We start from the raw sequence: 17,660 nt of genomic DNA, 5'->3' as shown, positions 1-17,660 counted from the left end.
AAGTCGTCGTTGACCAGGGGGGAAAAAACAGTCTGCCCAGCATGTTGCCCCTGAAAGAGAGAGAGAGAGAGAAACAGAGACAGGGGGGAGATAAATGGGGAAACAATATGATAGTTGATATAAAATGGGGGATGGTAAGAATAATAAGTGTCTCTAGAGAGCAGAAATGTGAAGACAGAGAAATAGAACAGGGAATAAAGAGAAAGGAGGGGAAAGGGTACTGTGTGTGTGTGTGTGTGTGTGTGCGAGAGAGAGAGAGAGAGAGAGAGAGAGAGAGAGAGAAAGAGGATGAGATCATCGCAGTCTCCTGTCTAATGAGTGATGGGGTTGGGAGGCGTGCTGAACTGAGGCGGAGGGTTTGCTTCTCATGCCGGTGGAATCAATAGCGTCTGCAGATCGGAATACCGTTCCCACATTACCGCCTCATTGCCAACACTACAGCCACAGCCGGTCTTCCAGCACGGATTACACACAGATCATTTGTGCATTCGATCACTCCCTTACTTTCTTTCTCTGTCTCTTACATACTGTCTCTCTACTATCTCTCCCTCTCTCTCTCTCTCTCTCTCTCTCTAGCCAACCCACACCCAGTGCTTCTGTATCTTGGGTTTTTTGTGGCGGTAGAAGGGATGCTGCTGTGAATTCTTTCTTTTTTTTTAAATGTGTTTTAGACATAGATTTTTCTGTATCACCGGAGGTGTGCTTTCTTGATTTTTTTCTGATTTTTGGGGGGGGGAAACCTTGTGGAAAAGAGCTTACTCACAATGTTGGGCTTGGATGTTTGTGAATTTGGTGGACAGTTTCTTGAACTGCTCTGGTTAACCGTTTGCTACAGAGGTGAGGATGCATTTATGTTGTCTATTGTGAGATAAAAATGTTGAAAAGTTGAAAAGAATGTACTAAAATTAACTTGAGTATGCAGTTTAAATGCTCTTCAAACTCCACAGAAAGACCTCAGATGATCTGCCAGTCTAATAGACCAGCCCTAAACCTTCAGCTGAAGTAGTTTAAAGCTTATTGTGAATGGCGTTTATAAGTTGCAATGTATCCTAAAACCTATTTACATTTCAAACCGATTTTTTAAAAGTCATACTGAATGGCCATTTTGTGTGATGACTTCCTTTGTGGAAATAGACATTTTTATAGTTGCCATGTGATGCAGTTAAAATAAGTGAAGGTGGATTGATCAATATGTATTGATCGATCGGTTGTTGCTCTCACAACATTGCTTTGTGTGTGTGATCATCATGTTGCTTGTAATTACAAGACACAGATGTTGTTGATTCAGGGCTTCACTCTGCAGAGCTTCTGCTTACTGACACCAATCCAGTGTTCCTCACTCCCACTTTACCTCTTTATCTGTCTTCCACTCTCTTAGTGTATCCATTCACTTTGAAATCTTGGAAGTAATGATGTATGACAAATGAACACCTGCCTTTATGTGTAAAGTGGAGAGTAAATGTACATATATGTGTGTGTGGGATGGGTTACATTGATATTGTTATCTCAGATTCCTATACAGTATGTGGCTTCTCCATTAGCATTCCTATTAATCTCAATGGCAGTTGCTCAGATGACGCAGAGCCCCCTGGAAGTATGTGATTTTGCTCACGGGTGTTCAGTTTTGCAGGTGTTTTGAGGCAGATATCTGACTAATCACTCTAGAGACAGGAAAAATATAAAGTCAACTTAACTTAAATTTAAGTACCCCAAAAAAACAAATCTGCCACTGGTAAAAAATTTACTATAATATATTTAAATATAAATTATTATTATTTTGCAACCATATGCATATGGTGTAGTTACAACATGTACCAACAGGGGCGAATGAAGCCATGCTAACCAGCTAATCCCAACCTGATCTCACGAGAAATTGTTTTACAAAGTTGGAAATGCGTACAATTTTGTATGATGTGAAAAGGAAGCCTGAACCTGCACCCCTAAACCTAGCCCTCAGCGGGGCATTAGCAGATTTTATGTAAAATAATTACGAATTGTCACAAGACTGTTGGATAAAACTTGATCCCTTTTATCTGACTCAAATCTGTAAAAAAAAATTAGTAGTCTGAATGTCAAAATGTGCTTTGAAATTTGATCAAAATCTGATATTTTGGAATGTGCCATAGCCTGTTATTGATAATCCGGACATTGGCTCTGTCCCAGATGATGCACTTACGGTCTTGTAGACTTACAGTGGCCGCTGTGTGCACGTAATCATGAAGTCCATGAGACCGTAGGGTATCCCATTCGTCATTTTAAGTTTCAGAAGGGTGCTTGCGGTGCTTCACGCTTTTGCCTGAAGCGAGATCCACAGCAGACTTCAACCCGAGAGTCAAAACGGCGTTCCATCGCGAAGGTGCCAACTCATAGGAAGATCGTGAGTGTTTAGGGTGCCATTTAGGGCAGGGCATTTGACAGCACTGATCTGTGTGCAGTGTGAGCAAAGCCATAGTAGTTTGAGGCAAGGGGATTCCAGTGGAATCAATGGTGTTTAGGGAAGGCCCACAAAAGCGGGCTCCAAGGGACGGACCGGTGCACGGGGTTCTCGGCTCTCTCTCTGCCGGACTGCAGGTGCTGACACGCTAAGACCCCCTGTGGCCCAGCAGAGCTGCATCACGACTCAAGCCTCAGCTGCTGCTGCGTTGTGATGGATGGTTGCACGTCAGAGACCTGACACATTTTTAAAGGAGTAAATCAATTAGATTGCATGTAGGAGAAACAGAGATTTCAAAAAGCTGATGTGTTTGTGCTCCCTGTAGGGAAAGGCCATATGTATGAGGAGGATCACATGCATCATTGCACTACATGCAGTCAGGTGTTTAGCTCTGTTTTCTCACATTGCAGATGCTGTTTGATTAACAATAATGAGAATTTCAATGTGTCATTCATCCCCCTACTCTTATGTGCACTAATACTTATTTTAATGTTTTTAATTTATAGTTATTTTTTATGTTTTTGACTATATTTAGATCTATGTTTTCATTTATAGTAGTCTAGTACTGTTTTAGACGTTTAATCTGTGTGTTCAGCCATATTCTAGATTAGAATACATGTATTCCTGCTGCATTGTTTCAGTATATTACAGCCAAAACCTTCTGTGATGGTGTCAAATGGCTTGCAGTGTTCTGTCTCTAAAACCGTTGAATTGTGCAGATTTCCGGCCTGCTGTGGTTTGTGTTTGTCATTTACTTAAAGGATCAGAGTTTACTGATATGAATCACTCTCAACTCTGCTCTCAGTTTGATTAGCAGAGACTTCGACGTTGTAAAAGTAGTTGAGAAAGTGGAGGATGTGAGGGTTGCAGAACAGTTAAATTAAAAGTGTTAATATACGGGCAGTATGAAGTCACAGCAGCTGCTGAATTGGCTTTCATTTTAGAGCAAACTGAGCTCATAAGTGCAGGCAAAATATTCAGATTTTTTTTTTTTTTACTATAACACACCATACTTTGAAACATAAATGAAAAAACAACAGAGCCACTAGCTATATTTCCATCTAAAGCTGCGAATTTAACTTTTGCTCAAAATTTTAAAATCGCATAAACCATTTGCAAATAAAGCAGCATTTCAAGAGAACAAAATCGTCACTTTAGGGGAAATTGGCGCAAAATATCTGTAATAAAAATGGAAGTTTCTGCAATCGGGGAAGGAACTATGTTTTTTTTTTCCCTACATCGTAAATGTAGGCTATTGCTTTTCAGAGCGCACAGACGAAATGCAAAAAAACACTTTCATGTTATCTTGCATTCGGATGCCTGGTGTTTGAGAACGCAATGGTGTGAGATGCTTCTGGGTGGTTTTGATGACAGACTTTAGCTTAGGCATTTTATAATGATCAAACCAACATTTGAGATGCTGTGCAATGAAATTTGTCCTCTGGTTAGTCCAGTTATCCAATCACATCCACTGTTGAGGCTGTCACGTGAGTTTTTTGTTGCGCATCGAGGGATTTATTTGGTGAATGTATTCCCATCATAGTTTAGGCTTATGTCTTCTTATAGGATAAAAAATGTATCCCCCTTAATTGAGTGCGTAAGGTATTTATGCACATTTTTAGAATTTATGCACATCATTGCATTTCCATCCAGTGTTTAATTTTTTTATGTGATATCCATAAATGCTCATAAAAATATGTGGATGGAGACATAGCTAGTGTTCTTATGGTTATTTTTTGCCAGTTTTAGGGGCTGTTTACACAACACCTTTATCAACCAAAAACGGAAAACATTTCATGTGTTTTGGATGTTTATTTACATGTGAAAACGCGATTCAAAGTTCTAGTTTTTGAAAACGATACCTTTATCGTCTCCGTGTAAACTACAAATATGTGAATTTGTGAAAACGGTGACATCATGCACATGTGTTTTTTACGTCTTCAGTCAATAGGCGCGTAGTAACATCGCCAACTACTGGCCTGGCAGCATAATACAGCATTTTTAGTCATTGAACAGAGAGCGTATTAACAAGGTTGTCGTCTGTACGCGGAAAACGCGAAGGAAAAACTTTTGTTTTTAGTACATTGTTGTCACATAAATTTACCCTTTGACCCTCTGGGTTTCATCGCCCTTTGCAAGGTTCTTAAATCATTGTTAGAAGGGTGAGATTTGATTGGACTTTAGAAACCCTTGTGGGCCTTCCATTCATCTGCTGAAGGTCCACTGAATATTTGGGTGTACAGCTGTTGTGAGTTGAATATGAGAGACTGCAGTTTGTTAGCGCTGTTTGCTTGTTCACTCCACCTCATTAGCTGTGCACTGAAACCTGCAACGCGCCATAAGATGAAAACTAGCATGCTATCCATCACAATATAGCCAGGCATTTAACTGCTTCTACTGATCAAAGCGGGTCAAAGCATGTTGCCTTTGAAGCTCGAGATGCTGCGGCACACATATTTCACTCAGACATTATATCTCCGAAGGGTGGGGGAAGGCAATTAAAAAAGCTTGTCAGATTCTTCACAGTATTATTATTGCTATTTAACACAGCTGAGCAAGGGTAATTACTGTCATTCTTCTCTTTGCTAATAAAAATGACTTCTCACTAGTGGCCACTGCGAGAATGGCAGCATGTCTTTACAGAAGTGCTTCTCAATTGGTGGGTCGTAAAACAAACATGGTGCTGGTCCAATTTTAAAAAAGATACCCTTATCGTCTCTGTGTAAACTACAAAAACGCGAATTTGTGACAACAGTGACATCATGCGCAGGCCTGCAGGTTAAATATTAATTAACTTCAGTATCTGATTTTAACGACATTTTTAGCTTATGTTTTTACAACAAACACTTCAGCGCTTCAATCAGGATGCTGAGATGCAAATCCACTTATTTAAAGGTTTTTTTATGAGGTGGTCTTTGTTACTCTCACTCTTTGAATCATATTATGAACGATTGCAAATAATTAGCTGTTAGCTTGTGGACATTGAGAGGACATCAGCGATGTTTAATGATTTAATGTGGAATATTAATATGTATCTGATCACATCGCAGTTTTGAGATGCCATCTTCATTATACAGAAAATATGCCCTGAAATGTATCTATAACCATCCTTAACTGCAATCCATCACTATAGTTCATTTTGCTTGTAATTTGCAGTAAGAATCTTGGCTTTGGCTTATGGATATGCTTTAAATTGCCCAATTAGCCCAGTCATTTATTCAGTGTGACCTATTAAAAAAGCTTACCTATTGTGAATCTCAGCTCAGGGGATTTGATTTGTGTATTCAGTGTGCAAGGTAATTAATTGGTGTGCATTTTTTAGCAATATTTAAGCTGTAATTGCACAGGGATAATTGCTAAATAGCCTTATATGCACAGGATATTGGTCCAAAGGACACCAGTGTCCAAAATGTGGCCACACTTGAGTAAAATGTTGTAACACTGCAGTCAGTTCAGGCGTTTCCATTTTGCACAAGGGTTAGCTGTCAATTAATACACATTTATGCATAGCCAAATTTCGCCTCTCACACTTCATTACCACTTTCATCTGTACACATTCAGATTGTTTAGTAGGTTAATTGGCTCACTTTGTCTTCTGTAGCTGGAGTATGCCGTATGTCTCAACAGCATTTTGCACCTGGAAATTGTGCAGCCTTCTAATAAACTATAATCTCCTGCATAGAGTGTTTTTCCCCCCACAGGTTCAATAGATGTAGAGATACAGAATTCATTCCCACACTTTCATACCTTTTTGTTGGAGGAAATTGGCTACCCATTTTTATATACAGCAGCATATGAGTGTCATGGTCCTCAAGCTAATGCTATCTGATGCTAAAAAAGATGGTGGTATATTTTTATTAGATGCTATGAGTGAAAATCGCTCTTATAAAACTAATGGTGTATTAGAGAATGACCCTCAAATCACCCTATTGATCCCATCAGATCAGATTTTATAGCCCCGTCCTTCCAGTATTGCATTTGCCTTCACATTACAGCACTTAGGGTTTTTGTTCTCCTTTCATAAAGGTTCATTGTCTCTCTTGATAACATTGAGGAGGATGTAAGCATGTTTCCATGGCTGCTGAAGAGCTGGCCTGAACAGTGTGTTCATAAAATCAGCTTGGGAAACATATAAACCTGGGTGGGGTATCTCTGTCTTTCTCTTTTTTTAATCCTAAGTTGTGTTCGGGAACATCCATCCTCTAAGGAGTTTCACTTGTTCTCCCCTAGACTACTGAAAGCAATGTTGTAGTTATTTAGATTTCCCATGAATTCGGTACACTCTGGTGTCCAGTGACTTTTTTAGGGATACATTTTTTTTTATTGTTGTGAGCACTATAAGATATGCTTGCTAAACTATTATCCAATGCAAAATTAATCTAGCATGAAAACTAGCTAGTTTTAAACACATGAAATGTCTGTACCCACCTTAAAATGATCATTTTTGGTTTTCCCTCCTCAGAAATCTAGAATTTCTCAACTGTAGGCTATCCATTACTTTAATACATAAGTGCCATTTTAGTAAAAACTATCAGACTTGTCTAACAGGGTTGCAAAAACCTAAAACCTCAGAACCTGAATAGAAAATAAAACAGCCCGTATAATATTGAGTTCCACCTCTTGAGGTTGACAAATTATATTTTCTGAAGGTTACGAGTTTTAGGCCCCATTTTGTACTCTATTTGTAGAAAATGGCAGTGTATTTCTATACAACACTTACACAGTACTGCTTCTCTAAGTGAGTTATGTGGACATTACAATTTAGCTCTCTTAATTCATATGATAAATTGGTGTCCCTGATGTTGGCCTCCTATATGGAGAGCAGTTTTCTGGGTCTTTATTGTCCTCTGTTTCTCTGGGGAGCAATACCTCAGCTGTCTGCTTTCCAGTAATTATTAGCTGTTAGGCTGAAACGCAGTGTGTTGGTTTTGACAATGAAAACACGTTTTTCAATGTCTGACAAGTGGCTGAATTAATAAAAGCAATGGTTTCTTTACCAGATCTGCCACAACCAGACCAGCTTATTAGAATTAAACAGGAACAGCTCTTTTTGCTATATACATTGTCAGACTGTGGGTATTTAGTTAGAAACTGTCTTTCAAATGAGCTGAATAGAAATGGAATTATCAGCGTCGAAGATGAGTGTATTGTTCCGCTATGTGAGGATTACAACAAATGACTGAATATTAAAAGAGATAAGTGTTTAAATCTACTGTCTGTAGCAGTGTTAGCCAATCTGAAGTGGTTTGTGTTTCAAAGGAGGAAAGATAGCACAAAATACATTCAGTCTACTCTGTCTTTTATCAGAACATTACTCATCTGTAGAACGAAGAAATAATCACATTGAACATCACAAACCATGTAGTGGGTCGTATATTTCACACTAGATTTTTACACTAATAGTTCAATATCTGGCCCTTTTATGCTCTTACTAGATGCTCCAAACTTGATCGTGACTGGCCTCCTTTTCAAAACCAGTCTGGAAATGTGGAGACCATAAAGTAATTTTTAGGTAAAGTTTTAGTCAGCTTTAATCCAAGTCAGAACAAGCACAGAAATGTTATCATCTCATAACAATTTACTACAGAGGGGAAATAATAGGTTGTTTAAGTCACAACCACAGCCCTCAGTATAAAATCAGAATGATAAATAGAAATGTTTTTTTATGACCTACAAGTATGTTGATCCAGGTATGTTGTGAAATCATGGTCATTTTGATAGCTCTATGTGAATATGTTTATGAATGTTCTTTCAAACTAATTGAGAAGCAACAGAAAAAGATTATTTGGATCTTAAGACCATGGCTATATCTAAAACCCTAAATTCCTGTTTTTCTTAGGCATAATGGCTGATAAAGAGAAAGACGTGCCAGTGGTTGAGGACGAAGATGAACCAGATCTGAACTACCAGCCTCCGGCTCAGAAAAGCCTGCAGGAGATCCAGGACCTGGACAAGGATGATGAAAGCCTGAACAAGTACAAGCAAACCCTCCTGGGCTCTGGACCTGTGGTGGCAGGTTAGTGTACCTTCACAAGAAAACGCCTATTGCATGTGCACACCATTTATTAATATTATATTAGATTATAATTTATACCATTCAAAAATAATTTTAAATAGTCTGTTCATAAAATAATCCAGAAAAAAGATATGACGGTTTCCTCAAAAATATTAAGCAGCCCAACTGTTTTCAACATTGATAATAATAAGAAATGTATCAGCTCATCAGAATGATTTCTGAAGGATCATGTGACACTGAAGACTAGAGTAATGATGCTGAAAATTCAGCTTAGACATCACAGGAATAAATTACTTCTTATTCAAATAGAAAACAGTTATTTTAAATTGTAATGTTTTACTGTATTTTTGATCAAATAAATGCAGACTTGGTGAATTTTCTCAACATTTGAAGACATTTTTAGTTTATCGAAAACTTCTAAAAATTATTTGAATCTTATTGATATTTTGACCCACATTAATAGATACACACAGATAATGAATGTTGCAAAGAGTCTCATCTTGTGAAGATCGCATTGTCTTCATGGTTAAAGCTGTAGCTCGGCTCTCCAGGGACGGCTCTCCCTTCTCCTCCTGCTGTCTAGACGGATTCAGATCCCCCGGGGGACTCCAGTCTTGGTTCAAAGCCCCCAAACAATATCCTCTTAACTCAGGGAAAGAATGAGAAGGTGGCTATCACTTAGTTTGAAGAGCATAGCTTTGAACTGCTTTGTTGTTTAGAGAAACATGAAACATGAATTATGATTCCACTCCCTGCATAACGCTGGATAATTTGCATTTGATGTTCTGTCCCGTTGCATTAATTATACGATCTGTTATTGTATTTCTCACTCAGTTATTGAGTGAAATAGCTTTGTGTCTTTTCTGTTTCTCTCTATGATGAATTGTGTCTGTGATATTATGATCAAAGCCCAGCAATCCTAATTTCTTTTGCCACAGGGAAAATCCAAATATATACTTCAAATCCTTTAAGTGTGAACTGAAATACTTGCTGATACAGTGTTCCTAAAGGCATAAAAGGCAGATTAATTTCTTCTTGACTCACAGGGCTTAAAACGTTTGATTTAGATGCAATTTAATTTTCTGGCGAGAATTAATCAACTGTAGTCATTTCTCTTTTTTTCAATCAAAAGCAACTTGTGTGCCTAGGGTATTTACCTTGTAAGTCCTCTGATTCATAAATGATTCATCTTTGTTCTGTTGGTTATGGCCAGGTTAATAATAGCCTTTATTCAATATTCTGGAATGCAAACGGCAGCTTGCACTGGTATTTTATAGCGTTTTGTGTTTCAGTATAATGACTGAAAGATCTGCTTACAGTCCTGAGATCATGGTGACCAATCAGGGCAAGGCAAAAAAAGTGGATCTTTTGCCTCTTGAGAACTATGATACATACCCTTCCTTATGTCCTCATTTCCTATATTGCGTATGAAATGAAAATTGCAACATAATTTACTCACCCTCACAATCTGTATGTTAAGATCGGTCCCAGTGTCATTTTAGTACTATTTATTATTATATTTTTTTATTATTATCTTGAATTATTTTTTTTTTTTATGTTTTCAGTTTTCAATTTAATTTATAGTCATTTAATTATGTGCTTGTCATTTTTATTATTTTTTTTTAAATATTAATATTTAGTTTTATTTAAATTTTATTTCATTTTTTCTTTATTATTTATTTCCAGTTAGTAATTTTAGTGCTTAAACTAAAACATATTTCAGATAGTTACTAAAGCCACATTTTTTATCTTATTAATCTAACAATAATTAGTATATTATTAAGTTCTCCTTTTGTACTACACGGAGGAAAAAAAAAAATCATACATCTTATTGATGTGGGTAAAAAAAATGTCACCACATTTTTTCGTAAACAATCCCTTTACCCCCTTCTCTGAGGTTGAAAACACTGGAAATATGAAACAGGCTTGTCCTGACGTTCATTCATTTGCCATAAGATCTTCTCAGATATAATAGTGGGATTATACAAGGGTGATCAGTCATGTTTGGTGCTTGCGGTCCCCAGTGCGCAGTTTTGCGAGTGAGCATGCCTGCGGCGGGTGGCAGCACTTGTGGCCATCAGCGGATGATGAACTGTAGTTCCCACTTTTAAAACCAGCCCACCCTGCATCAATAACACTGCATCAATGAGACCCGTCCAACAATTTGTTATGTGCAGTTTTACACCACTAGCTCCCTCTTGGCACTGCAGAAACAATAATTTAGTGGAACAGTAGAGGTAAGCGCCTGAATTAAGCTAGTCATCTGCCCTGCATGCTTCATGGGACAACTTCTATGATGTAGGGCCTATGGGAGTTCGCATATCACTCTCACTCTGTATAAACTGCTTTTATGTTGATTGTGCGTGTGTGTGTGTGTGTGTGTGTGTGTGTCCTTTTTTCGTGGAGCTTGACATAGTCATAGTGCTCTATGGTTGTATGGAAAAGATTCAAAAGTCTCCTTTTGTGTTACAGTGGAAAAAAAATAATAACAGCATGCAGGTTTTGAATGACATGAGGGTGAATAATGACTGAATTTTCATTTTTGGGTGAACTGTTTCTTTAAGGGGTGGGGCAGCCGCAGCTCTATCACTGTTAAATGTGCTGAGACAGCATGCTGGGGTCACTAACCTGCAGTGGCTCTGTGTCCACCTAAACCCTGACAGGCCCAATCTATTTCTGTAATGGCCAGAGCTCCTATGGACACAAGAAAAGTGGGAGGGAATGCATGTCGGGTTATTAGCAACAGTGATTGACAAGACTTTAAATGCCTCTTTATCTTATAATGAAGGTGATTATGTTTGTGAAAGACACTGTAGTTCAGTTTCAGAAACCTTCTGAACTGCATTTTAAAGAATTGTTGGCTATTTCCTGACACAAAGGCTGTTCCAAAGATAGGCAACTTAATTATGCTGTCTTTTAAGATAACTTTTTTTAATATCCAAGATGGTGAGAAACATGTATATTGTGAATACATTTTGTTCAGTTCCAAAAGGTATTCATAAAAATAGCTCAGTGTAATTCAAATTAGTCAATTAACAATTATTTGTGTTACTTTTGCTGTATATTTGTATGCTGAGAGTATTATTCCTTAGCAATATGCTAACATCAAACTCTATTGAAATCAATGTTACCCAATATTTGTGTTTTTGTTAATTATTTTTATGAGTTATTACTAGCTATATATTAATATATAGCTGCAATATGTTAACGTCAAACTTAATTGCAATCAGTTTTACTCTATATATGTCATTTTTTAATGTATTTTTAGAGTATCATCCTGTTAGCTTAGCAACATTCTACCATTAAACTCAATTGAAATCAGTTTTACCCAATATTTGTGTGTATTTTTTGATACGTATTTGAAGTATCATCTCATTAGCTTAGCAACATATTAACGGCAAACTTAACCAGTTTTACTCAATGTGTGTGTCATTTTTTTTATATTTTCAAGAGTTATTTGAGAATCGTTTCGTTAGCTTAGCAACCGGCAATTTGTTTCCTGTGAGGAACTTTATTCGTGTGGTGCCCATATAGTGTTACCTCAAAGTCATTTACGAGGTTCCATGACCGTTAGTTAGAATGCTAAGTAGGCAGTAGGCATTATGTCGGCTGACTAGGTTTTGGAACACAGCTTTTTATACTGACGACAGATAAAACAATGGAAGTTAGTGTGAATTGTATGACTGGAGAAACCTGTCTTTCCACAAACCTGAACTGATGATGTTCATCTGCTGTTATCTGAGATGAGTAATGTGTCTTATTTACACACTGACTGGCCAGTGCATTGTAGGTGCACATGAAAGCCCTGTTTCCCCCTCCCCATTTTTACTCTATTTAGTCCAGTCAAAGTATCTTCCCTCTGGTCTGAGACACATGATGAATGTGTGGATGAATCAGCTTGGGGAATGATACTTCAAATTGTGTGAAAGATGTGTGCTATTACTTTTTTCTAAGCGATCACACTTAAAGTCCCAATTTTGTGACGGGGAACTTGGTACAGGCAAGCACCACTCACATTTGCTCCAGAACCATTATTAACCAGCAAATCATTTTGGTCTAAAAGCTTCACTGCATGCTGAGAATATTAAACCCAGTAAACACTGGTTGCCTATTCCTTATTGTTTATGCACTTAGGAGAAAAGGCTATTCTGATGGGTTTATCCTGTAGGTACAGTAGACGTATGCTTCAATGATAAATGTAGAGTAGACATTTAGCTGTTTCTCATCTGTTTTATTTATTGCATTGCAGATCCCTCCATTCCTAATGTTCAGGTGACTCGGCTGACTCTGATGTGTGACCAGGCCCCTGGACCCATCACCATGGATCTGACAGGTGAGTCTCACAAGACAAACTAGTCAACAAGTGTAAACACAATCAACTTCATTTAAAATGAGAGCTGTCAGCTGAGTCAATCTCATTTTATTTATTTAGATTAATCGGATATACTAATACTTACTGTGACAATCCCTCAAATGGGTTTGTTTTATTTGTTTTACTGTAATACATTTAAAAAAATTGTATTATTTTGCACAGATTATTTTTTTATATGATTAATTGTACTAAAATAATACTACATTGACTTATTTATATACTATTATATTATTTATTAATATTTTCTATTAGCTTTTATTTTTTATATTTTCAGTTTTATTCATTTTATTTCTATATAGCTTTAACTAATTTGTTCGTTTTTTTATCTAATATTTATATTTTATTATATTTAAGCTTTATTCCAATTAATGACATTTATTTTTATTAGTTTTAGTTTTATTTAACAATACGATAAAATTTTACTTTATTGTCCCCTCAGGGAAATTTTTCTTGGGCTTAGTGTTTGCTGCATTTCACGCAATAAATAAATAAATAAATAAATCGCATGTGTCTCACATAAACAGTCCAATAGTCCAAATCCAAAGCATTCAACTCATATATTTTTGGTGTGATTAGTATCGGTAGGATAATAGTTATGTGGGTTGAGGTAAGTGGATGAATCTGTGATCTGTGGTTTTGACCACACAAAGGCTGCAGATCAAGAGCTGGGAGGGCAGTTGCTTAGTTGACACTATTGACAGAGCCTCAGTAGCTCTGCACTGCATCCTAATGCTTCACCTCCCCTGCCTTCAGAGGGATGATGATGATGATGTCATTGCTTACACTGCCAGCCAATATCATGCAAGCAGGCAGGAGATGGAGATCTGCAACACAAATCAACATACACTGCTGTATGTAACCATGTGCACGCCCTCCATACACTAGAGGGGACTGTATGGTCTTTTGACGGTCAGAGCAGGTTCCTGCCCCCCACCCCCCCACTCCCCAACACACACACTGTTTTTTTTTATTTTTCCTTTAACAACGGGAATATGGCAAAAGGTCACCTGGTTGCTAGGCAATAGGATGATTCTGGGCTGTTTAAATCAGAGATTTAAAGTAAGAATCCCTTTTCAGATATAAAATCTGTTACATCATTTATTCACAGTGTCAAACCTATATGCTGTATAGGCATGTTTCCTCTTTTTAGAACAAAACCAGAAATGACTTGCGGTTTGAGTTGGTACAGGAAGGCGTTTCCCTCTTAACACAGAGTACACTGTTGCGCTTTTGTGTGTGGACTTCCTGTTTAGCAACTTCTATTCTTAAATTACCTCTGCACTGAAATAAAAGGAACAAAACAGTGTTTATTTCTTTATTGGTTGCCTGATGGTTAATGGTTATTATAGACTTAAAACTCATGTACTATGTAACTCATAAATCTATGTAATTCTAGACAAAGGGGTTCAGATAAGTGTTCAACTATTTTTTTTTCAAAGTTGATGTTTAAGTCAGTTAATTATTTTTCTTATTTTATGTATTTATGTAAAAATACATTACATCTTATATCTCTTTTATTAATTCTCGTTATTAATTGTTGTCAAAATCAAAAAACCTGTCAACAAAAAATGTTTCTAGTAATATTCTTTTCCAGTGTGATCCAGATAATTACACTACCATTCAAAAGTTTGGGGTCAATACATTATTTTTAGGAAACTGATGTTTTTATAGCAAGGACACATTTAATTGATCAAAGTGACAGTAAAGTCATTTATAATGTTTCAAATGTTTTAAATTTCCAAACTTTGTTCATCAGAGTCCTGAAAAAAACACAACTTCCAAACTTGATTAAGCAGCACAACCATTTTCAACTAAAAATAATAAGAAATGTTTCTTGAGCAGCAAATCATCAAATCAGAATGATTTCTGAAGGATAATACATTTGAAAATAAATTACATTTTCAAATATATTAAAATAGAAAACAGTTATTATAAATTGTAATAATATTCCACAATATTACTGTTCTTACTGTATTTATGCAGCCTTGGTGAGCATTAGATTCCTTCAAAAGCATAAAAAGTCTGTCTTACCCCAAACTTTTGAATGGTAGAGTACTGTATATTAAATTAAATGTTATATTTTTAAAACATTTACATATACATTTAAAACATTTAAAAACAGTTTTTGCACTGAAATACCATGCTGCAGTAGCCTGGTTAAAACCAGACCATTCTCAGTAGTAACTGAGTTATGGTCTGGCAAAGCTTCATTAATAACTCATTTCCAAAGGGGCGTCACCAACGGACGTCGCTCAAATGCCTCTGGGTGCAACTGGATAGACCTAAAACCAATCAGAGCGATCATCATCATGTAAAGCCATATGCTGCGTCCCAATTCGACTAAGTTACACTACGCCATAAAAGTATGTAACGTTACTCTTTTTGTGAAGAAAAGGTATTTACTTTTGAATGTGTAGCAAAAAAGTAGGTAAGCTTTGGGACATACTACTTCGTCATCTTTATCGGACGGATCTGTCGCGTGCATCCTGTCACTTAAACTGCCCTGTCAATCATCTTGTCACAGTTAAAATCCTCTATTAAATCTAATTTAATTTCCTACCGTTTCGGAGAGAAATGTAGCAGCACGTTCATCTGCCAGTCGTGGGTCTTTCATGGAGACTGTCCTCTCATGTGTTTGCAATTTGAATATAATAATGCATAAAAGTTGCGCTTCACCAACAGACGTCGCTCAAATACCTCTGGGCGCAATTGGATAGACCTAAAACCAATCAGAGCGTCATTGTGTAAAGCCCGCCTCAACGTTTCTGATTGGTGCCGCGATTTCGACGGCATGGGGAAATGGGCTTGAATGAGCTCTTTGCCAGACTACTTTCAGAGCAAATCTAAATTTGCCGGAAGTTGTCTGGGTTTTCCCAGGCTAATGCTGCAGCTGTAAATTCATTCCAATCCATAAATATAGAGGGAACACTTTTCACTATACAAGAACCTGCAGATAAACAGCATAACATATCATTCCATAGCCTGAGCTGTAAGCAGGAGCACATTAGAGATCTGTGATCAGGAACGCAGATGTGCCAGAGTCCTGCTGTGAGTGACAGCCGAGCGTGGCACCTCACTGTGGGACGTCCACTGGGATGGAACGCGCTAACCAGACACCAGTTTTTGATGGATGTGGCTGGGCCAACACGCAATGGAGAAAAAAAACTGTAACAGTTAATGGTGGATGAAGGTGGGGAGCAGAACCTGACTGCACTCAAGACTCGAGATAGCACTCAGCGTGACAGCAGAAGTTCTGCTCTGCTGACGTTCAGATTAGAGCAGCAGGAAGCCAGACCTTATCATGCCGCTCTTAATTGAATCCGAATAGTCCATATCTGAGCAGTTGAATATTTTGCAGTGTTCGTCGCATCCCCTCTGAGAGAGATGTGAATAAAGCACTGAGGATGCACTCTTAACCCAGTCTGCACTCTAAAAAACAAAAAAAAAAAAAAAACGTACAAATATACAGTACTGTGCAAAAGTCTTAAGCGGGGGACACACTTAACAACTGTAAGGCCGATGATGAATGTAATTTGATACCCATACGTGCCGAATCAGAGACAGTCAGTGTTTAAAATCTGCTCCAGTCATTGGAAACAGTCTGTAAGTGTGTTCACTTCAGTCTTAGAATGTTTCAGCTAGTCGTTAAGTGTGTCCCCGGCATTAGACACGTTAGTATTTTCACCCCCCAAAAATTTGTTTAAGCAAGTTAATTGCATCTTTTGCTGTAGTGTGTCGGTAGAAAATATCAGTTTATATTTCCAAACATTCATTTTGCCATTAAAGGTGCATTAAGCAAGATTCTGAGTTTTTGCAGAACTATGCCACCTCTGGCGGCAAGCGAAACTGCAGCCAGAGATGTGCACGCTCACTAGACAAAAGTTTTCTTTTTTTTATCTTACGTGGAGTTTGCGTTGGTGTTTGAAATGAACTACAAGCAGGTCTCTTACAATCCATCTTCTACGGAGAATGCCGGCGAATACACAAACCTGCCAGACATAGCTATGTGAGCGTGCCGTGAACGCGCATGACGTCACGCCCAGTCTAAAATTCCGGCCTGAATCCCTCTTATTTATTTTACTTTACAGGATTATAGAGACAATCTCAGTGATCAGAGAAGGGCTCATTCAGCCCATCTGGCAATTGTTTAAGCATGTATGGGTTAGAAAACGGGTATTTTTAACATGAAAAGTTGCTTAATGCACCTTTAATTGTAGCAATCCAGTGATATTTTTTATGCACAATGAGTCTGACAACAGCCGGTGCTCCACATGGAGATCTGATCTCACCATCATCAAGTCTGTCTGTGATTACATGAAGAAACAAAAAAAAACTGAGACAAACTAAACCCAGAAGAACTGCGTAAACGTTTCCAAGACGCTTGAAGAAACCTCCCTGCGAATGCGAATGATCGAATGCGTGTTTATTCTCAACAACTCATAACACAACGAGATTATTCTCAAAGTATGAGTTTTATTCTCAGCAATTTATTTAACCTTTTTTTTTTCAAAACATGAGTTTATTCTCAAAGTATATATTTTTTTACGCGTTTTGTCTCAAAACACGACTTCATTCTTGAAATTTAACGAGTTTATTCTCAACATTGTATTTCGAGTTTTATAATATTGCATTAAAATGACTTTAAAAGCGAGATGGTCTAATTATTATTATTATTATTATTATTATTATTATTATTATTACTTGGCCCTAATCCTCTTCTGTAGGAAACGTATCTTTGAGTAAAGCGAGATTCAGTGAGTTATGTTGATGGTGATGAGGTGTCTGTGTTGAACGCTGCAGCAGTGGGAGTGAGGGTGGAACGGGCCGCTCTCATTCTC

At 37.5% G+C, this 17,660-nt stretch overlaps 1 protein-coding gene across 2 annotated transcripts in view; it reads left to right on the top strand.

Annotated features, from left to right (window-relative positions):
• arhgdig (Rho GDP dissociation inhibitor (GDI) gamma) overlaps window positions 1–17,660 on the top strand; it is a 29,845-nt gene that overhangs the window by 5,115 nt on the left and 7,070 nt on the right. The window contains exons 1-3 of one of the 2 annotated variants that reach the window (XM_081365679.1): window positions 255–837; window positions 8,274–8,450; window positions 12,700–12,783. In XM_081365679.1, the coding sequence (XP_081221805.1) occupies window positions 765–837; window positions 8,274–8,450; window positions 12,700–12,783 (334 nt within the window). In that variant the 5' untranslated portion in view covers window positions 255–764. Of the gene's footprint in view, window positions 1–254; window positions 838–8,273; window positions 8,451–12,699; window positions 12,784–17,660 lie in introns of those variants that run through there. The other variant, XM_081365680.1, reaches the window with a different exon arrangement.

Source organism: Scardinius erythrophthalmus (assembly GCF_964197995.2).
Source record: "Scardinius erythrophthalmus genome assembly, chromosome: 1".
In the NCBI taxonomy this organism is placed as follows: domain Eukaryota; kingdom Metazoa; phylum Chordata; class Actinopteri; order Cypriniformes; family Leuciscidae; genus Scardinius; species Scardinius erythrophthalmus.
Note: the sequence above shows the minus strand (reverse complement) of the source record. Positions and strands in the feature narration are given on the sequence as shown.